Below are 23,565 nucleotides of genomic sequence, written 5' to 3'. Positions count from 1 at the left end.
TGGTGGAGAGAGATGCTGTGTCCAAAATGGCACCCTGTTCCCTTCATAGTGCACTACTTTTGACCAGGGGCCTATGGGATGCAATCAGAGATTCATTTATATGTAGCAGCCCCATAGGCATTGCAAAAGTAACCTCTCTCCAGTCTCTCTCTCCTATAAAAGAAAATGAAAATCCATCCTTTTATGACTGGGGCATCTATTTAATTTGATTTGCTTTTGCAGACAGATGTCTTTCTATAATGCATGAAACGGGTGCAGCAGGACCTAGTCAGTGCTTTAGTTTTGCCCCTCTCTATCAGATATACTGTATCCTTCAAGCAGCGTGGCTCCACAGCCCTATCTTTGAGTTCAGCTGGGGGTCTTTTTAATTCCAACCTTCAGAGGACACGGTTCAACCGAGGTTCTGACACTCTGTGGTCACTGAAGATTCCCTCTTGTTGCAGGAATAGGGGTGTTAACCCTGGTGTCCTGGCTTAAGTCCCAACCTGGCCCCCTTATACTACCATGGCCAACTAATCACCCCCTTCCTTTCAACCCCTCTCCTCTCCCTGTTACTCTTCCCCAGGTGACCTTAGTTTGAAGAGGTTGTGTGTGTTCTCTTCTCAGCCATCTTACCTAGAATGGAGCTGAAATGGTACCTTATTCCCTCTGTAGTGAACTTCTTTTGATCAGAGCCCAAATGTGATGCACTAGAGGCCTATATATGGAATATATACAATTAAAGGGATAGTTCACTCCCAAAAATATATTGTATTTTGTTCATTAGTCCACCCATAAAATTGTGCATGTCAGCAGTCAAGTTTCCAAGATGGAGCACTTTCAGTAAAGAGCAAAAACTGTAATGATGATGCCGTTAGAATTGAGTGAACAATCCCTTTAAATTAAAAATATATACTAAATAGAATCAAACTAATTTCTACCTCCATGCTGTACAGAGGGGGATCTGTTAATGGCCAGCTGTGCTCAGGATTGTCTGATCCGGGTGTGGAGGCTGGTTGCCAAATCTGGGACAGAGGGAAACACGCAGGATGAACACACCATTAGGATGACTGAGGACGTCTTTACACTGACAGACAACGGTGAGCAGACATTTCATTATCAGGCTTCATTAGAACGTTTCTGTTAATTCGAATAATTTCCTTATAAAAAATTTGATTAAATCAAAACATCAGGTTTTTGTTGATTTCATAAGACAATGAATGTCTGTCTATCAACAAGATCTGCGTTAATGTATTAATAAACAGTCGTGATCATTCATGTGAATGTCATTTCCAATGTTCATTGGATTGATGTGTTATTTTAATCAGGGGAATGTGGATTGTTCGATCGTATGATTCTAAAAATGTATTTGACTGAGTACGTTATCACACAAATGTGGATGGAGCTTAATGTACAATCATACCATTCTACTAAAGATTCATGTACACTATATATACAAAAGTATATGGATACCCCTTCAAATTAGTGGATTCGGCTATACCCGTTGCTGACAGGTGTTTAAAATCGAGCAATCTCCATAGACAAACATTGGCAGTAGAATGGCCTTACTGAAGAGCTCAGTGACTTTCAACATGGCACCGTCATAGGATGCCACCTTTCCAACAAGTCATTTCGTAACATTTCTGCCCTACTAGAGCTGCCCCGGTCAACTGTAAGTGCTGTTATTGTGAAGTGGAAACGTCTAGGAGCAACAACGGCTCAGCCGCGAAGTGGTAGGCCACACAAGCTCACAGAATGGGACCGGCAAGTGCTGAAGCGCGTAGCGCATAAAAATCGTCTGTCCTTGGTTGCAACACTCACTACCGAGTTCCAAACTGCCTCTGGAAGCAATGTCAGCACAATAACTGTTCGTCGGGAGCTTCATGAAATGGGTTTCCATGGCTGAGCAGCCGCACAAACAAGCCTAAGATCATGCACAATGCTAAGTGTCGGCTGGAGTGGTGAAAATCTTGCCGCCATTGGACTCCGGAGCAGTGGAATCGCGTTCTCTGGAGTGATGAATCATGCTTCTTCATCTGCCAGCCGACGGACAAATCTGGATTTGGCGGATGCCAGGAGAACGCTACCTGCCCCAATGCATAGTGCCAACTGTAAAGTTTGGTGGAGGAGGAATAATGGTCTGGGGCTGTTTTTAATGGTTCGGGCTAGGCCCCTTAGTTCCAGTGAAGGGAAATCTTAACACTACATTCTAGACGATTCTGTGCTTCCAACTTTGTGGCAACATTTTGGGGAAGGACCTTTCCTGTTTCAGCATGTAATGCCCCCATGTACAAAGTGAGGTCCATACAGAAATGGTTTGTTGAGATCAGTGTGGAAGAACTTGACTGGCCTGCACAGAACCCTGACCTCAACCCAATCGAACACCTTTGGGATGAATTGGAACGCCAACTGTGAGCCAGGCCTAATCGTCCAACATCAGTGCCCGACCTCACTAATTATCTTGTGGCTGAATGGAAGCAAGTCCCCGCAGCAATGTTCCAACATCTAGTGGAAAGCTTTCAGAGAAGAGTGGAGGCTGTTATAGCAGCAAAAGGGGGACCAACTCCATATTAATGCCCATGATTTTGGAATGAGATGTTCGTCGAGCAGGTGTCCACATACTTTTGGTCATGTAATGTATGCATGTTGTCTCCTCACCCCAGATGCCTCCTCAGTGTTTGCAGTGACGCTAGAGTCAGTCCTGGCCGGACACGAGAACAAGGTCTATGGAGTCCACTGGCAGCCCCCTGTCATCAAAGGTACTAGACCGTCAACCTATACGCCATTCAGTCCCCACGTCAGACTTTTCTTATTTCACTGTGATGTGGAGGTGCCATACTACTCAATGATTTGATGGTGTTGGAGGGAGAGTGAGTGATTTGTTTGATGGGCCTACCATACGCCCATTAAATCAGAAAGGGTGAACCCTAAACTCTTCTATTAGTTCACGTCACTCACTGTCTGTCTGCTGCGGTTCTTTCATTATGTTTTATCCGTCCAACCTGCGTTTCTGTATTGTGGCTCCAGGGGTGGAAGTTTCCCCTAGGTGCAAATCTAGGATCAGCTTTCCCTGCCCCAATCCTAAACTTAACCATTAGTGGGGGAAATGTGCAAACTGAACCCAGATCAGCGTCTATGGGCAACTTCACTACTGAAGTTCCTTCATTGTGATGCTCTTTGTCTCCCCCTACAGGTGGCGACCAGCATCAGTCTCTGAGCCTGCTCTCTGCGTCCATGGACAAGACCATGATCTTGTGGGCTCCAGAGGAGGGCTCGGGTGTGTGGGTGGAGCAGGTCAGTGTCAACAGGAGGCTTCTAGTTGTGGCCCAAATGGCACCCTATTCCCTATATAGTGCACTACATAGAGAATAGAGTGCCGTTTGGGACACAGCCCTCTCCTTTCACAGCTTTGTTGTTTTTCAAATCCTACACTGGTAAAGGTCAAACCCCCCCCCCCCCCCCCCCCCCCATGGCCAATATGCCACGGCTAAGGGTTGTTCTTATGCACAACGCAATGCGGAGCCCCCTGAGGTGCCTTATTGCTATTATAAACGGGTTACCAACTTTATTAGAACAGTAAACAAGTAATATTGTGTCATACCCATGGTATATTGTCTGATATCCAGGACCCAAACTACCCGGTTTATAATTTGACTTCTGTTACTGATGTGGTGTTGGATTGTAGAAATGGCATTGTTAGAGGCGGATGAAGCGGGCATTAGTCTACAGTTCTACACTGTAGGTTGGGCTTGTATGGGTTGGTTTCCTCCCTGTCTCCTTGCTATCAGTCATAGGCCTCTTTAGAGGCTGCTGCAGAGAGAAGCCACAGGAGAAGAAGGGATAACGAAAGACATACCAGATCCTTCTCTCTCCCTCCCTCCCTCCCGCTCTCGCTCTCTCGCTCTCTCGCTCTCTCTCTCTCGCTCTCTCTCTAGCTCTCTCCCTCCCTCCCTCCCCCTCTCTCTCCCTCCCTCCCTCCCCCCCCCCTCTCTCTCCCTCCCTCCCTCCATCTATCTCTCTCTCTCTATGTCTATCTCTATGTCTCTCTCTATATCTCTCTCTTTTTCTCCCTCTTGGAACACAGAACATCTGCTGTTTTCATCAGTGCTGGGCTAAATTTAAGAGAAGTGTGGAAGTTGTAAGTTCCTCCCCATCTGCCCCTGAGTTTCAGGAGTGACAGGTGAATTCTGGGAGAGACCTTAGATAACCTTCCGCAGTAACAGCGCCACCGTCCACCCCACGGCCGCCGTTATGGAGCTCTCCAGCTCCTAAAAAACTGAAATTAGTTACCTCTGGTTTGTTCAGCCATTCCTATGGGGAAAATTAATGGGGAATAGAAAACTCCATTCATTTCCCCATAGGCTTTGTCCAACGAACCATAGCGGAGTTAGTGCCTACAAAAAGACGGCATTACTATTTCTCTGTTTTGTTTTGTTTGACGAAGCAAAGATGGGGAGCTTTGTGCATCGAAACCCCCCCCAAAAAGTGCAGTACTTATGCTGCTGTTCTATCGGTAAGTTGTTTGCAGTAACTTCTTTGTTGTTGTAATATTTTAAAATGGCCATGGCAGTTTCACCATTAAGGATTACAGCTTTAAATCCCATTGTTGGAGAGAACGTATTATACTGTCCTTCTTTCCTTAGTAGTCCCGTGTAGCTCAGTTGGTTGAGCATGGCGCTTGCAACGCCAGGGTTGTGGGTTCGATTCCCACGAGGGACCAGTATGAAAAAAATGTATGCACTGGATAAGAGCGTCTGCTAAGAATTGAAGGAATGATGGATGGCGCTAAATACAGGGAAATTCAGTCTTCCAGAGATTTGAGACTGGGATGGAGGTTCACCTTCCAGCAGGACAATGACCCTAAGCATACTGCTAAAGCAACACTAGTGGTTTAAGGGGAAACATTTAAATGTCTTGGAATGGCCTAGTCAAAGCCCAGACCTCAATCCAATTGAGAATCTGTGGTATGACTTAAAGATTGCTGTACACCAGTGGAAGCCATCCAACTTGAAGGAGCTGGAGCAGTTTTGCCTTGACGAATGGGCAAAAATACCAGTGGCTAGATGTGCCAAGCTTATAGAGACATACCCCAAGAGACTTGCAGCTGTAATTGCTGCAAAATGTGGTTCTACAAAGTATTGACTTTGGTGGGGTGAATAGTTATGCACACTCAAGTTTTCTGTTTTTTTGTCTTATTTCTTGATTGTTTCACAAGAAAAAATATTTTGCATCTTCAGAGTGGTAGGCATGTTGTTTAATCAAATGATACAAACCCACAAAAAATCCATTTTAATTCCAGGTTGTAAGGCAACAAAATAGGAAAAATGCCAAGGGGGGTGAATACTTTCGCAAGCCACTCTATGTATCAAGCATCTCAGAATATTAGTGCTGATCTAGGATCATGTCCTCCCTGTCCATGTAATCTTATTTATTGCGATCAAAAAGGCAAAACTTATCCTAGATCAGCACTCCTATTCTAAAACACACCTGGAATAGCCTCTGTCTTTGTTTAGCATGATATTGCATAATATATGAAGTGATGCTGTGAACTGTTCCTGTCCTTTTTTTTCAAACGGGTACAAACCTCTTTGAACTGACAGTTTCCCGGCCTACAAAGAAAAATAAAATACGATGTTTTATTGGCACACCAACGTCTATCGTACATCTCAATGATTTAAGCCTAATAGCAGATATTTTTCCTCCCCACTGCACTCACATCGAGTGGACAGCTAAATAGGTGAAATGGTATTCACATTGTAATATCCTTTGACAAAAGGTTATTATTCATCTCAAAAACTCCACGCCCGGTCCATGGAAGCACACCGAAACAGTGGACAGAGCAAAATACAAAGACATTTTGTTACTGATTCCAATGAAATGTTCGCAATTGGGATAGATGGCATTGCTAAGGCCTTCCACATGTCCTGTCTGCACCAGAAGGAGACCTATCCCTTTTCTAGATCCGACTCCTGTCCAGTAGGGAGAAAAGGTTTTGAAAAGGGAGTGAAATTGGGGAGGTACAACCAGAACTCCAATAAGATATGCTAGTTTTCATTTTCCGTTGCAAAACGTATTGCTACGGTGTTCCCTACTGAACACGCCCCAGGACTGAGTTCGGTGAACCGAAGGCCAGGCAATAAATGGCTAGCCTTGGCTAGGTCTTAATTAACGCCTTTACAAAGGAAACCTCACCCCCTCCGTGATGATTAGAGTAATTGGTCAAATTTAGCGGAGGGTCGGGGCGAGCAGTGGGGTGGCTAGGCCCACCGCGGAGTTAAGCACCAAGTACTAACGACGAGCCATACTAGTAATTAAGCACCAGGGAGGCCAATAGACCAGAGCATCCCTCCCTCCTCAGACGTGACTGATTGTAGTTTACAGTAACCCTGCCTAGACCACAAAGAGCGAGCAGAGACGGTTGCAGAGTGGCCAGGCAAAACTCCCTAGAAGGAAGAAACCTAGAGAGGGACCAGGCTGTTTAGTATAAACCTGTGGATGGACAAAGCTGAGCAATGATGTGAACTATCCCTTTACTGTACCGTACGGCCTTCTCTTCTCGTCCGTTTCCAGACATCATTAAGTCCTCGTCTTCTGTGAAATATGCCATCCCCCTCTTTTCTGTCGTTCTTTGTTTAATTCTTCCCCCTCTACCCGCTGGCCAGCGATAAGACCCCGCGTCGCGCCTCGCGTCCATATTGTTTTCTCTCTAGTAAACAAGACTGATGACGTTTTTTGTTGTGTGCCTCTTGAGTTTTGCGTGATTTACGGCAGGCCTGTTGTATGCAGAATAAAAATCAATCTGTTTAATGTTGCGTCGCTGTCTCTCCTCGTCGGCTATCCCCTGAATGGCAGGGGGAGATAGGTGCCACTCAAAGTGATAGCGGCCGGCTTTATAGACGTCATTAGTTCAGCCTTATCGACAGGGAACTTGTCTTTGAAGGTCCTTGATGGCTGGGCCTCTTTAGGAGGGAGAATAATGGAGCTAGCAGCAGCTTGGCAGGGATGTTGTTAGTGCTATGGGCCCCAGGTTACATAATTTAAGCTACAGTCAGATCTAGGATAAACCTACTACTACAACTAGTCAACTACTACTGCTACTTCAACTACTACTACTACTACTACTACTACTACTACTACTACTACTACTACTGGGTCCCCTGTAGCTCAGTTGGTAGAGCATGGCGCTTGCAACGCCAGGGTTGTGGGTTCGTTTCCCACGGGGGGCCAGTATGAAAATGTATGCACTCACTAACTGTAAGTTGCTCTGGATAAGAGTGTCTACTAAATGACTAAAATGTAAATGCTACTACAACTAGTCTACTACTACAACTACTACTACTACTGCTACTACAACTAGTCTACTACTATTGCTACTGCTGCTGCTACTAGTCTACTACTATTGCTGCTGCTACTACTACAACTAGTCTACTACTACAACTACTACTGCTACTACAACTAGTCTACTACTATTGCTACTGCTGCTGCTACAACTAGTCTACTACTACAACTACTACTGCTACTACAACTAGTCTACTACTATTGCTGCTGCTACTACTACTAGTCTACTACTACTACTACTGCTACTACAACTAGTCTACTACTATTGCTACTGCTGCTACTACAACTAGTCTACTACTATTGCTACTGCTGCTGCTGCTGCTGCTACTACAACTAGTTTACTACTACTACTACTACTACTACTACTACTACTACTACTACTACTACTACAACTAGTCTACAACTACTACTACTGCTACTACAACTAGTCTACTACTATTGCTACTGCTGCTGCTACTACAACTCGTCTACTACTACAACTACTACTACTACTGCTACTACAACTAGTCTACTACTATTGCTACTGCTGCTGCTACTACTACTAGTCTACTACTACTACTACTGCTACTACAACTCGTCTACTACTACTACTGCTGCTACTACAACTAGTCTACTACTATTGCTACCGCTGCTGCTGCTGCTACAACTAGTCTACTACTACTACTACTACTACTACTACTACAACTAGTCTACTACTATTGCTACTGCTACTACTACAACTAGTCTACTACTACAACTACTACTGCTACTACAACTAGTCTACTACTATTGCTACTGCTGCTGCTACTACAACTCATCTACTACTACAACTACTACTACTACTGCTACTACAACTAGTCTACTACTATTGCTACTGCTGCTGCTACTACAACTCGTCTACTACTATTGCTACTACAACTAGTCTACTACTACTACTGCTGCTACTACAACTAGTCTACTACTATTGCTACCGCTGCTGCTGCTACTACAACTAGTCTACTACTACAACTACTACTACTATTACTACTGCTACTACAACTAGTCTACTACTATTGCTACTGCTGCTGCTGCTGCTGCTACTACAACTAGTTTACTACTACTACTACTACTACTACTACAACTAGTCTACAACTACTACTACTGCTACTACAACTAGTCTACTACTATTGCTACTGCTGCTACTACAACTCGTCTACTACTACAACTACTACTACTACTGCTACTACAACTAGTCTACTACTATTGCTACTGCTGCTGCTACTACTACTAGTCTACTACTACTACTACTGCTACTACAACTAGTCTACTACTATTGCTACTGCTGCTGCTACAACTAGTCTACTACTACTACTACTACTACTACTACAACTAGTCTACTACTATTGCTGCTACTACAACTAGTTTACTACTACTACTACTACTACTACTACAGCTACTACAACTAGTCTACTACTACTACTGCTGCTACTACAACTAGTCTACTACTATTGCTACCGCTGCTGCTGCTACTACAACTAGTCTACTACTATTGCTACTACAACTAGTCTACTACTACTACTGCTGCTACTACAACTAGTCTACTACTATTGCTACCGCTGCTGCTGCTACTACAACTAGTCTACTACTACAACTACTACTACTATTACTACTGCTACTACAACTAGTCTACTACTATTGCTACTGCTGCTGCTGCTGCTACTACAACTAGTTTACTACTACTACTACTACTACTACTACTACTACAACTAGTCTACAACTACTACTACTGCTACTACAACTAGTCTACTACTATTGCTACTGCTGCTGCTACTACAACTCGTCTACTACTATTGCTACTACAACTAGTCTACTACTACTACTGCTGCTACTACAACTACAGTGGGGAAAAAAAGTATTTAGTCAGCCACCAATTGTGCAAGTTCTCCCACTTAAAAAGATGAGAGGCCTGTAATTTTCATCATAGGTACACGTCAACTATGACAGACAAATTGAGAAAAAAAATCCAGAAAATCACATTGTAGGATTTTTTATGAATTTATTTGCAAATTATGGTGGAAAATAAGTATTTGGTCACCTACAAACAAGCAAGATTTCTGGCTCTCACAGACCTGTAACTTCTTCTTTAAGAGGCTCCTCTGTCCTCCACTCGTTACCTGTATTAATGGCACCTGTTTGAACTTGTTATCAGTATAAAAGACACCTGTCCACAACCTCAAACAGTCACACTCCAAACTCCACTATGGCCAAGACCAAAGAGCTGTCAAAGGACACCAGAAACAAAATTGTAGACCTGCACCAGGCTGGGAAGACTGAATCTGCAATAGGTAAGCAGCTTGGTTTGAAGAAATCAACTTTGGGAGCAATTATTAGGAAATGGAAGACATACAAGACCACTGATAATCTCCATCGATCTGGGGCTCCACGCAAGATCTCACCCCGTGTGGTCAAAATGATCACAAAAATCCCAGAACCACACGGGGGGACCTAGTGAATGACCTGCAGAGAGTTGGGACCAAAGTAACAAAACCTACCATCAGTAACACACTACGCCGCCAGGGACTCAAATCCTGCAGTGCAAGACGTGTCCCCCTGCTTAAGCCAGTACATGTCCAGGCCCGTCTGAAGTTTGCTAGAGTGCATTTGGATGATCCAGAAGAGGATTGGGAGAATGTCATATGGTCAGATGAAACCAAAATATAACTTTTTGGTAAAAACTCAACTTGTCGTGTTTGGAGGACAAAGAATGCTGAGTTGCATCCAAAGAACACCATACCTACTGTGTAGCATGGGGGTGGAAACATCATGCTTTGGGGCTGTTTGTCTGCAAAGGGACCAGGACGACTGATCCGTGTAAAGGAAAGAATGAATGGGGCCATGTATCGTGAGATTTTGAGTGAAAACCTCCTTCCATCAGCAAGGGCATTGAAGATGAAACGTGGCTGGGTCTTTCAGCATGACAATGATCCCAAACACACCGCCCGGGCAACGAAGGAGTGGCTTCGTAAGAAGCATTTCAAGGTCCTGGAGTGGCCTAGCCAGTCTCCAGATCTCAACCCCATAGAAAATCTTTGGAGGGAGTTTAAAGTCTGTGTTGCCCAGCGACAGCCCCAAAACATCACTGCTCTAGAGGAGATCTGCATGGAGGAATGGGCCAAAATACCAGCAACAGTGTGTGAAAACCTTGTGAAGACTTACAGAAAACGTTTGACCTGTGTCATTGCCAACAAAGGGTATATAACAAAGTATTGAGAAACTTTTGTTATTGACCAAATACTTATTTTCCACCATAATTTGCAAATAAATTCATTAAAAATCCTACAATGTGATTTTCTGGATTTTTTTCCCTCATTTTGTCTGTCATAGTTGACGTGTACCTATGATGAAAATTACAGGCCTCTCTCATCTTTTTAAGTGGGAGAACTTGCACAATTGGTGGCTGACTAAATACTTTTTTCCCCCACTGTAGTCTACTACTATTGCTACTGCTGCTGCTGCTACTACAACTAGTCTACTACTACAACTCCTACTACTATTACTACTGCTACTACAACTAGTCTACTACTATTGCTACCGCTGCTGCTGCTACTACAACTAGTCTGCTACTACAACTACTACTACTAATACTACTACTGCTACTACAACTAGTCTACTACTATTGCTACTGCTGCTGCTACTACAACTAGTCTACTACTACTACTACTACTACTACTACTACTACTACTACTACTACTACTACTACTAATGCTACTACAGCTAGTCTACAACTATTGCTACTGCTGCTGCTGCTACTACAACTAGTCTACTACTACTACTACTACTACTACTACTACTGCTACTACAACTAGTCTACAACTATTGCTGCTGCTACTACAACTAGTCTACTACTATTGCTGCTGCTGCTACTACAACTAGTCTACTACTACTACTACTACTACTACTACTACTGCTACTACAACTAGTCTACAACTATTGCTGCTGCTACTACAACTAGTCTACTACTATTGCTGCTGCTGCTGCTACAACTAGTCTACTACTACAACTACTACTACTATTACTACTACTACTACTACTAGTCTACTACTATTGCTACTGCTGCTGCTGCTACTACAACTAGTCTACTACTACTACTACTACTATTACTACTGCTACTACAACTAGTCTACTACTATTGCTACTGCTGCTGCTGCTGCTACTACAACTAGTTTACTACTACTACTACTACTACTACTACAACTACTACTACTGCTACTACAACTAGTCTACTACTATTGCTACTGCTGCTGCTACTACAACTCGTCTACTACTATTGCTACCGCTGCTGCTGCTACTACAACTAGTCTGCTACTACAACTACTACTACTAATACTACTACTGCTACTACAACTAGTCTACTACTATTGCTGCTGCTACTACAACTAGTCTACTACTACTACTACTACTACTACTACTACTGCTACTACAGCTAGTCTACAACTATTGCTACTGCTGCTACTACAACTAGTATACTACTGCTACTACAACTAGTCTGCTACTACAACTAGTCTACTACTACTACTACTACTACTGCTACTACAACTAGTCTACAACTATTGCTGCTGCTACTACAACTAGTCTACTACTATTGCTGCTGCTGCTACTACAACTAGTCTACTACTACTACTACTACTACAACTAGTCTACTACTATTGCTACTACAACTAGTCTACTACTACTACTACTACTACAACTAGTCTACTACTATTGCTACTACAACTAGTATACTACGACTACTACTACTACTACTAGTCTACTACTATTGCTACTGCTGCTGCTGCTACTACAACTAGTCTACTACTACTACTACTACTACTACTACTACTAGTCTACTACTACTACTACTATTACTACTGCTACTACAACTAGTCTACTACTATTGCTACTGCTGCTGCTGCTGCTACTACAACTAGTTTACTACTACTACTACTACTACAACTAGTCTACAACTACTACTACTGCTACTACAACTAGTCTACTACTATTGCTAATGCTGCTGCTACTACAACTCGTCTACTACTATTGCTACTACAACTAGTCTACTACTACTACTGCTGCTACTACAACTAGTCTACTACTATTGCTACCGCTGCTGCTGCTACTACAACTAGTCTACTACTACAACTACTACTACTATTACTACTGCTACTACAACTAGTCTACTACTATTGCTACCGCTGCTGCTGCTACTACAACTAGTCTGCTACTACAACTACTACTACTATTACTACTACAACTAGTCTACTACTATTGCTACTGCTGCTGCTGCTGCTACTACAACTAGTCTACTACTACTACTACTACTACTACTACTAATGCTACTACAACTAGTCTACTACTATTGCTACTGCTGCTGCTGCTACTACAACTAGTATACTACTGCTACTACAACTAGTCTGCTACTACAACTAGTCTACTACTACTACTACTACTACTGCTACTACAACTAGTCTACAACTATTGCTGCTGCTACTACAACTAGTCTACTACTATTGCTGCTGCTGCTACTACTAGTCTACTACTACAACTACTACTACTACTACTAGTCTACTACTATTGCTACTGCTGCTGCTGCTACTACAACTAGTATACTACTGCTACTACAACTAGTCTGCTACTACAACTAGTCTACTACTACTACTACTACTACTACTACTACTGCTACTACAACTAGTCTACAACTATTGCTGCTGCTACTACAACTAGTCTACTACTATTGCTGCTGCTGCTACTACTAGTCTACTACTATTACTACTGCTACTACAACTAGTCTACTACTACTACTAATGCTACTAGTCAACTACAACTACTACTACTGCTACTACAACTAGTCTACTACTATTGCTACTGCTGCTGCTACTACAACTCGTCTACTACTATTGCTACTACAACTAGTCTACTACTACTACTGCTGCTACTACAACTAGTCTACTACTATTGCTACCGCTGCTGCTGCTACTACAACTAGTCTACTACTACTACTACTACTATTACTACTGCTACTACAACTAGTCTACTACTATTGCTACTGCTGCTGCTGCTGCTACTACAACTAGTTTACTACTACTACTACTACTACTACTACTACAACTAGTCTACAACTACTACTACTGCTACTACAACTAGTCTACTACTATTGCTACTGCTGCTGCTACTACAACTCGTCTACTACTATTGCTACTACAACTAGTCTACTACTACTACTGCTGCTACTACAACTAGTCTACTACTATTGCTACTGCTGCTGCTACAACTACAACTCCTACTACTATTACTACTGCTACTACAACTAGTCTACTACTATTGCTACCGCTGCTGCTGCTACTACAACTAGTCTGCTACTACAACTACTACTACTATTACTACTGCTACTACAACTAGTCTACTACTATTGCTACCGCTGCTGCTGCTACTACAACTCCTACTACTATTACTACTGCTACTACAACTAGTCTACTACTATTGCTACCGCTGCTGCTGCTACTACAACTAGTCTGCTACTACAACTACTACTACTATTACTACTGCTACTACAACTAGTCTACTACTATTGCTACTGCTGCTGCTGCTGCTACTACAACTAGTCTACTACTACTACTACTAATGCTACTACAACTAGTCTACAACTATTGCTACTGCTGCTGCTGCTACTACAACTAGTATACTACTGCTACTACAACTAGTCTGCTACTACAACTAGTCTACTACTACTACTACTACTACTACTACTACTGCTACTACAACTAGTCTACAACTATTGCTGCTGCTACTACAACTAGTCTACTACTATTGCTGCTGCTGCTACTACAACTAGTCTACTACTATTGCTACTGCTGCTGCTGCTACTACAACTAGTCTACTACTGCTACTACTACTACTACTACTACTACAACTAGTCTACTACTATTGCTACTGCTGCTGCTGCTACTACAACTAGTGTACTACTACTACTAATGCTACTACAACTAGTCTACTACTATTGCTACTGCTGCTACTACTACTACTGCTACTACTACAACTAGTCTACTACTATTGCTACTGCTGCTGCTGCTACTACAACTAGTCTACTACTACTACTACTACTACTACTACTACTACTACTACTACTACTACTGCTACTACAACTAGTCTACTACTATTGCTACTGCTGCTACTACAACTAGTGTACTACTACTGCTGCTGCTGCTACTACAACTAGTCTACTACTACAACTAGTCAGCTGCTGCTACTACTACTACTACTACTACTACTACTACTACTACTACTACTACTAGTCAGCTGCTACTACTACTGTTGCTGCTGCTATTACTACTGCTGCTGCTGCTGCTGCTGCTACTACTACTACTACTACTACTACTACTACAACTAGTCAGCTGCTACTACTACTATTGTTGCTACTAGTACTACTACTACTACTAGTAGTAGTACTACTAGTACTAGTCAACTACTACTACTGCTACTGCTACAATATTACTACTACTACTACTACTAGTCAACTACAACTACTGCTACTATGTTACTGCTACTATATTACTGCTACTACTTCTACTAATACTACTACTAGTCAACTACTACTACTGCTACTGCTACTGCTACTATATTACTGCTACTTCTACTACAGTGCCATCAGAAAGTATTCAAACCGCTTGAGTTATTCCACATTTTGTTGTTACAGCCTGAATTCAAAATTTATTAAATATATATCAAATGACCTTTGATCATCCTTGAGATGTCACTACAACTTGATTGGAGTGCACCTGTGGCCAATTCAATTGTTTGGACATGATTTAGAAAGAATCACACCTGTTTTATATAAGGTCCCACAGTTGACAATGCATGTCAGAGCAGAAACTATACCATGAAGTCCAAGGAACTGTCCGTAGATCTCCGAGATGGAATTGTGATGAGGCATAGATCTGGGGAAGGTTTTAAAACAATTTCTAGAGTGTTGAACGTTTCCAAGAGCACAGTGGTCTCCATCATTGGGAAATTGACAAAATATGGAACTACCCAGTCTCTGCCTAGAGCTGGCCGTCTGACCAAACTGAGCAACCGGGCAAGAAGGACCTTGGTCAGGGAGATGACCAAGAACCGAATTACCACTCTCTGACAGAACTACAGAGTTCCTTGGCTGAGATGGGAGAACCTGCCAGAAGGACAACAGTCTCTACAGCACTTCACCAATCTTGGCTTTATGGGAGAGTGGCCAGACGGAAGCCACTCCTGAGAAAAAGGCACGACAGCATGCCTGGAGTTTGCAAAAAGGCACGTGAAAGACTGAAAGCATAAGTCAAAAGATTCTGTGGTCTGATAACATTTTTACTATGCTATGAGGATGCTTTTCAGCGGCAGGGACAGGGAGACTGGTAAAGGATAGAGGGAACCATGAATGGAGCCAAATACAGGCAAATCCTTGATGAGAACCTGCTTCAGAGTGCAAACAACCTTAGACTGGGGGCGAAGATTTACCTTCCAACAGGACAATGACCCCAAGCATACAGCCAAAGCAATGCTGGAATGGCTTCAGAACAAGTATGTGAAAGTCCTTGAGTGGGCCAGTCAAAGCCCAGACTTGAATCCCATTTGAAAATCTGTGTAAAGACTGGAAAATTGCTGTTCACTGCCACCCATCTAACTTAATAGAGCTTGAGCAAATCTGCAAGGAAGAATAGGTAAAAATCTCTAAATCCACATCTGCAAAGCTGATCCAGACATACCCAAGACGACTCAAAGCTGTAATCGCCGCCAAAGTTGTTTCTACAAAGTATTGACTCAGGGGTGTGAATACTTATGTAAATAAAGATATTTCAATACATTTGCAAAAATGTCTAAACATGTTTTCACTTTGTCATTATGGGGTATTGTGTGTAGATGGGTGAGAATCTATTTAATCCATTTCTAATTCAGGCTGTAACACATCAAAATGTTGAATAAGTCAAGGGGTATGAATACTTTCTGAAGGCACTTTACTACTACAACTAGTCTGCTATTACTACTACGACTACTACTACAGTGGCTTGCAAAAGTATTCACCCCCCTTGGCATTTTTCCTATTTTGTTGCCTTACAACCTGGAATTAAAATTGTTTTTTTGTGGGTTTGTATCATTTGATTTACACAACATGCCTACCACTTTGAAGATGCAAAATATTTTTAATTGTGAAACAAACAAGGAATAAGAAAAAAAAAAAACAGAACTTGAGCGTGCATAACTATTCACCCCATCAAAGTCAATACTTTGTAGAGCCACCTTTTGCAGCAATTACAGCTGCAAGTCTCTTGGGGTATGTCTCTATAAGCTTGGCACATCTAGCCACTGGTATTTCTGCCCATTCTTCAAGGCAAAACTGCTCCAGCTCCTTCAAGTTGGATGGGTTCCGCTGGTGTACAGCAATCTTTAAGTCATACCACAGATTCTTAATTGGATTGAGGTCTGGGCTTTGACTAGGTCATTCCAAGACATGTAAACCACTCCAATGTTGCTTTAGCAGTATGCTTAGTGTCATTGTCCTGCTGGAAGGTGAACCTCCGTCCCAGTCTCAAATCTCTGGAAGACTGAAACCGGTTTCCCTCAGGAATTTCCCAGTATTTAGCGCCATCCATCATTCCTTCAATTCTGACCAGTTTCCCAGTCCCTACCGATGAAAAACATCCCCACAGCATGATGCTGCCACCACCATGCTTCACTGTGGGGATGGTGTTCTCGGGGTGATGAGAGGTGTTGTGTTTGCACCAGACATAGCGTTTTCCTTGATGCCCAAAAAGCTCAATTTTAGTCTCATCTGACCAGAGTACCTTCTTCCATATGTTTGGGGAGTCTTCCTCATGCCTTTTGGTGAACACCAAATGTGTTTGCTTATTTCTTTCTTTAAGCAATGGCTTTTTTTCTGGCCACTCTTCCATAAAGCCCAGCTCTGTGGAGTGTATGGCTTAAAGTGGTCCTATGGACAGATACTCCAATCTCTGCTGTGGACCTTTGCATCTCCTTCAAGGTTATCTTTTTTGTCTCTTTGTTGCCTCTCTGATTAATGCCCTCCTTGCCTGGTCCGTGAGTTTTGGTGGGCGGCCCTCTCTTGGCAGGTTTGTTGTGGTGCCATATTCTTTCCATTTGTTAATAATGGATTTAATGGTGCTCCGTGGGATGTTCAATGTTTCTGATATTTTTTTATAACTCAAACCTGATCTGTACTTCTCCACAACTTTGTCCCTGACCTGTTTGGAGAGCTCCTTGGTCTTCATGGTGCCGCTTGCTTGGTGGTGCCCCTTGCTTAGTGGTGTTGCAGACTCTGGGGCCTTTCAGAACAGGTGTATATATACTGAGATCATGTGACACTGATTACACACGTGGACTTTATTTAACTAATTATGTGTCTTTTGAAGGTAATTGGTTGCACCAGATCTTATTTAGGGGCTTCATAGCAAAGGGGGTGAATACATATGCACGCACCACTTTCCGTTACTTATTTTTTAGACGTTTCTGTAACAAGTTATTTTTTTCATTTCACTTCACCAATTTGGACTATTTTGTGTGTGTCCATTATATGAAATCCAAATAAAAATCCATTTATTTTACAGGTTTTAATGCAACAAAATAGGAAAAACGCCAAGTGGGATGAATACTTTTGCAAGGCACTGTACATATCCTTTAAATGTTGATATTTGGTTGAGTAGCACATCCATGGCCACATTTGGAGGTTACTGTAACTATACGTTTCTTCTTATGTAACCATATAAAGCGTGCATCTTCAAGATAGCATGCAGTCATTGCAGGTCTGTGGAGATCTTCACAATTGCTTTAATAATCTGCGCAGAATCTCGAACGGCACTGATCACTTGCAACATGTACTTTTAATGTAATCTCAACTGCAATCCAGGACATTTGGTTCTGCTAGTACTGTAGATGAAGTACAGTGATATCACAGTAATCTGTTGTATAAATAAACAAAATATCTGACATAGTATTCCCATTTGAACTTTAAATGGTTGTTATTAGTTGTTGTTCGTTGTTATTGACTAACTGCCATCATACTTGAGTCATTTAACCAATATGGAAACATTAAAGTAGAGGCGCCTTTGGGCCCAAGTTCCACAATACTTTTCTTCTTTGACTGCCTTTGTTTCTACCTGAGTGTACGTGCGCTTTGAAATTATTTACTTCTTAACACATTTGATCAATGCTGTCTTCTCATTGGAGAGATTATTTGTTATTGATGTTGATACCATGGCCGGCTCCATCCTTAGCTCTCCCTCACATCACAATTTTGCCTGAGGGCACCAATCTTGGAGTTACTGTACAGTGGCTTGTGAAAGTATTCACCCCCTTTGGCATTTTTCCTATTTTGTTGCCTTACAACCTGGAATTCAAATGGATTTTTGGGGGGTTTGTATCATTTGATTTACACAACATGCCTACCACTTTGAAGATGCAAAATATTGTTTATTGTGAAACAACAAACAAGAAATAAGACAAAAAAAAAGAGAAAAAACTTGAGCATGCATAACTATTCACCCCCCCAAAGTCAATACTTTGTAGAGCCACCTTTTGCAGCGATTACAGCTGCAAGTCTCTTGGGGTATGTCTCTATAAGCTTGGCACATCTAGCCACTGGGAACTTTGCCCATTCTTCAAAGCAAAACTGCTCCAGCTCATTCAAGTTGGATGGGTTCCGCTGGTGTACAGCAATCTTTAAGTCGTACCACAGATTCTCAATTGGATTGAGGTCTGGGCTTTGACTAGGCCATTCCAATACATGTAAATGTTTCCCCTTAAACCACTCGAGTGTTGCTTTAGCAGTATGCTTAGGGTCATTGTCCTGCTGGAAGGTGAACCTCCGTCCCAGTCTCAAATCTCTGGAAGACTGAAACAGGTTTCCCTCAAGAATTTCCCTGTATTTAGCGCCATCCATCATTCCTTCAATTCTGACCAGTTTCCCAGTCCCTGCCGATGGTGTTCTCGGGGTGATGAGAGGTGTTGGGTTTGTGCCAGACATAGCGTTTTCTTGATGGCCAAAAAGCAAAATTTTAGTCTCATCTGAACAGAGTACCTTCTTCCATATGTTTGGGGAGTCTCCCACATGCCTTTTGGCGAACACCAAACGTGTTTGCTTATTTCTTTCTTTAAGCAACGCCCTCCTTGCCTGATCCGTGAGTTTTGATGGGCAGCCCTCTCTTGGCAGGTTGGTGTGATGCCATATTCTTTCAATTTTTTTATAATGGATTTAATGGTGCTCTGTGGGATGTTCAAAGTTTCACATATTTTTTTATAACCCAACCCTGATCTGTACTTCTCCACAACATTGTCCCTGACCTGTTTGGAGAGCTCCTTGGTCTTCATAGTGCCGCTTGCTTGGTGGTGCACCTTGCTTAGTGGTGTTGCAGACTCTGGGGCCTTTCAGAACAGGTGTATATATACACTGAGATCATCTGACAGATCATGTGACACTTAGATTACACACAGGTAGACTTTATTTAACTAATTATGTGACTTCTGAAGGTAATTGGTTGCACCAGATCTTATTTAGGGGCTTCATAACAAAGGGGGTGAATACATGTGCACGCACCACTTTTCCGTTATTTATTTATTTGAATTTTTTGAAACAAGTATTTTTTCCCATTTCACTTCACCAATTTGGACTATTTTGTGTATGTCCATTACATGAGATCCAAATAAAAATCCATTTAAATTACAGGTTGTAATGCAACAAAATAGGAAAAACGCCAAGAGGGATGAATACTTTTGCAAGGCACTGTACTTGATCAATCCAAACAAGGAAAATTGATTAATTCATTGACTATCGTTGAGGCCAGAATAATATTCTGAGTTCTCATATTTTGCAACACTTCTGGACAATTGATTACATTCCATAGGATAGTGGAATGTGCCCATAAATCACTTAACACAGATATTGGATAGCTTTGGCTAGATTGGACACACGCCAAAGTGCTGAGGGAGCAGAATAAGTTGTTCTCTCTGTCTCCTCTCTTTCCACCCACCCGCTGCGGGGTTGATAACAACCGGATGCATCCGGTTTTCAGGTGAAAGGACCCGACTTCCACTTTTTGACGTTAAAAAGGCGACACTGACTCCATCTTAACAACTCCTCCACATTTACAGTGGAGAAGAGAACCTCAACAGTTTTTTCTCTCTCGTCAGGACCAGAAAGAAAGAAATGCCTGCTAAATTAGATTATTCTCTCTCTCCTCTCTACTCTCTACTGTCTGGGAGGGGTCTGAGTAGGGAGGGGAAAACTGAAAACTAGCTGTTATTAGCTGAGAGGTTTGGAACTCTCTTTCTTATTGGTCTGTTAACTAATTTACAGCCTGGTGATGTCACCAGGCAGGCCAAAACTTCAACCCACCAAAACAGGCTGGACTTTTAGGCATTCTTTTCAAACAGCTCTTACGCTAAGGGCACTATCATTATTTTCAAAATGTCACAGTATTTTTCCAACCCCATAGTGTGGAAATATACAGGTAACTGCCAAATAAAGGAAACACCAACATAGGGTCTTAATAGGCCACCACGAGCCAGAACAGCTTCAGTGCACCTTGGCATAGATTCTACAAGTGACTGGAACTCTGTTGGAGGTATGCGCACCATTCTTCCACGGGAAATTCCATCATTTGGTGTTTTGTTGATGGTGGTGGACAACACAGTCTCAGGCGCCGCTCCAGAATCTCCCATAAGTGTTCAATTGGGTTGAGATCTGGTGACTGCGACGGTCATGGTATATGGTTTTCATGCTCATTGAACGATTCATCCTATGGGGGCATAGCCATGGTAGGCAAAATAATGGCCTGCCCAGCATTTTTATACATGACCCTAAGCATGATAGGATGTTAATTGCTCAATTAACTCATTAACCTCACCTGTGTGGAAGCACCTGCTTTCAATATACTTTGTATTCCTCATGTACTCAAGTGTTTCCATTATTTTGGCAAATTTCTATTTTATTTTTATTTGTTTTACTTCAGTTTATTTTAGTAAATACTTAACACTTTTTTCTTAACTGCATTGTTGGTTAAGGGCTTGTAAGTAAGCATTTCACTGTAAGGTGAATGTGACAAATAACATTTGATTTGATTTGAACTGTATATAAAACACAGGAAAATCAAATTTTTTAGTGCACTTGGCCTTTAATCCTACTGCAAATGCCACTGGTTACACAACCCACAAGAAACAGTGTTTTTAATGTGGTCTGTCTTGTGTTATTTTGATTTGTTTTTAGTATTGTTTTTCCATGGATATTAGTGTCAGGAACTGGATTAATGCGTACATGTGAGGGCTTAATTTGCATAAAATTATATTTATTTTACGTCGTAATGTTATCACTCAATTATAATCCTCTTTTCCCCCACAATTCTCTCTGCCTGAAATGTACTTGTTTACCACTTAAGCCATCTTCATTTCGCTATTGCTAATTGGCGAATGACTTCATTGGAAAATTGTCAGAATCGGGGCCCTTATCATAAAGCCTCCCAGAGTAGGAGTGCTGATCTAAGATCAGTTTAGCTTTTTCCATTATACTGAATAAGATTATATAGACGGGGGGACCTGATCCCAGATCAGCACTCTTGAATATGGGCCCTGATAGACTTATCCCACTCACTCAACCAGTGAAAAGAGATCATTCTGGCTCTAGTTTATATATTGAACTACATACTTTCTCTCTACATAATTAAATATAGCATTATTTAAGTATGGAGCATGTGGTTGTGATGTAGAAAGAATATAATGTATTCTCTATTGGCTGTTACAGCTGGGGTTACTGATCATTTTCAAATGAATGGGATTTTTCGATACATGCTTATAGTCATATAGTGGGCAGACGTGTTAGTGTGCATCCCAAATGGCACCCTATTCCATATGGGCCCTGGTCAAAAGTAGCACTATATAGCAATTAGGGTGCCATTTGGACATAAGCTACTTGTAAGATCTATGGAGCGATTACATTCCCAGGTCAAAGGCTCTCTCACCCGAATCCAATTTATACAAATCCTAGTCTAGTCTTAATATGTTCACGAGCTATGCCCTTTTTGGTGCCCATTTCTTTAATGTGATATGGAGCGCTGTGACTGCTTTCATTATCGCATTAGATGATAAATTAATTTCCAGAAATAACACCAATTTATTCCCCTCTAATAATGAGTCTTACAGCTTTGTGTAATTACTTCTTCTGGCTTGACTGTCTGATTTGTTTGTCACCAAGCCTTTGTGCTTGGAGGGTGTTTGTTAATAAGAGATGGTTGGATGGGACATCTGGGATTATCTATTGGTCGTTACTAATTAGTAGGGGCAGGCATTTTCCCTGACCAGCCTAGAACTAAGGTTATTGCTATCTGGGATCCCTGACCAGCCTAGAACTAGGGTCCTTGCTAGCTGGGATCCCTGACCAGCCTAGAAGTAGGGTCCTTGCTATCTGGGATCCCTGACCAGCCTAGAACTAGGGTTCTTGCAATCTGGGATCCTTGACCAGCCTAGAACTAGGGTCCTTGCTATCTGGGATCATTGATCAGCCTAGCACTAGGGTCCTTGCTATCTGGGATCATTGACCAGCCTAGAACAAGGGTTCTTGCTAGCTGGGATCCTTGACCAGCCTAGAACTAGGGTTCTTGCTACCCGGATCCCTGACCAGCCTAGAACTAGGGTCCTTGTTATCTGGGATCCCTGACCAGCCTAGAACTAGGGTTCTTGTTATCTGGGGTCCCTGACCAGCCTAGAACTAGGGTTCTTGTTATCTGGGATCCCTGACCAGCCTAGAACTAGGGTTCTTGCTAGCCAGGATCCCTGACCAGCCTAGAACTAGGGTTCTTGTTATCTGGGATCCCTGACCAGCCTAGAACTAGGGTTATTGCTATCTGGGATCCCTGACCAGGCTAGAACTAGGGTTCTTGCTAGCCGGGATCCCTGACCAGCCTAGATCTAGGGTTATTGCTATCTGGGATCCCTGACCAGGCTAGAACTAGGGTCCTTGCTATCTGGGATCCCTGACCAGCCTAGAACTAGGGTCCTTGCAATCTGGGATCCCTGACCAGTCTAGAACTAGGGTTCTTGCTATCTGGGATCCTTAACCAGCCTAGAACTAGGGTCCTTGCTATCTGGGATCCTTGACCAGCCTAGAACTAGGGTTTTTGCTAGCCGGTATCCCTGACCAGCCTAGTACTAGGGTCCTTGCTAACCGGGTCCTTGCGACGTCCCTACCCCATTGAAGTTGACATTTTAAAATGGTTATGGTAA

The 23,565-nt window shown here is 42.4% G+C and overlaps 1 protein-coding gene across 1 annotated transcript in view; it reads left to right on the top strand.

The window, feature by feature from the left end:
• Positions 1-23,565, top strand: part of LOC311132044 (elongator complex protein 2-like) — a 72,130-nt gene that overhangs the window by 12,743 nt on the left and 35,822 nt on the right. The window contains exons 8-10 of the mRNA XM_084165211.1: positions 936-1,079; positions 2,643-2,738; positions 3,173-3,273. Of these exons, the coding sequence (XP_084021337.1) occupies positions 936-1,079; positions 2,643-2,738; positions 3,173-3,273 (341 nt within the window). The remainder of the gene's footprint in view (positions 1-935; positions 1,080-2,642; positions 2,739-3,172; positions 3,274-23,565) is intronic.

Source organism: Coregonus lavaretus (assembly GCF_964263955.1).
Source record: "Coregonus lavaretus genome assembly, chromosome: 7".
NCBI classification, from domain to species: Eukaryota; Metazoa; Chordata; class Actinopteri; order Salmoniformes; family Salmonidae; genus Coregonus; species Coregonus lavaretus.
The sequence above is the reverse complement of the archived record's forward strand: the minus strand, read 5'-3'. Positions and strand labels throughout refer to the sequence as shown.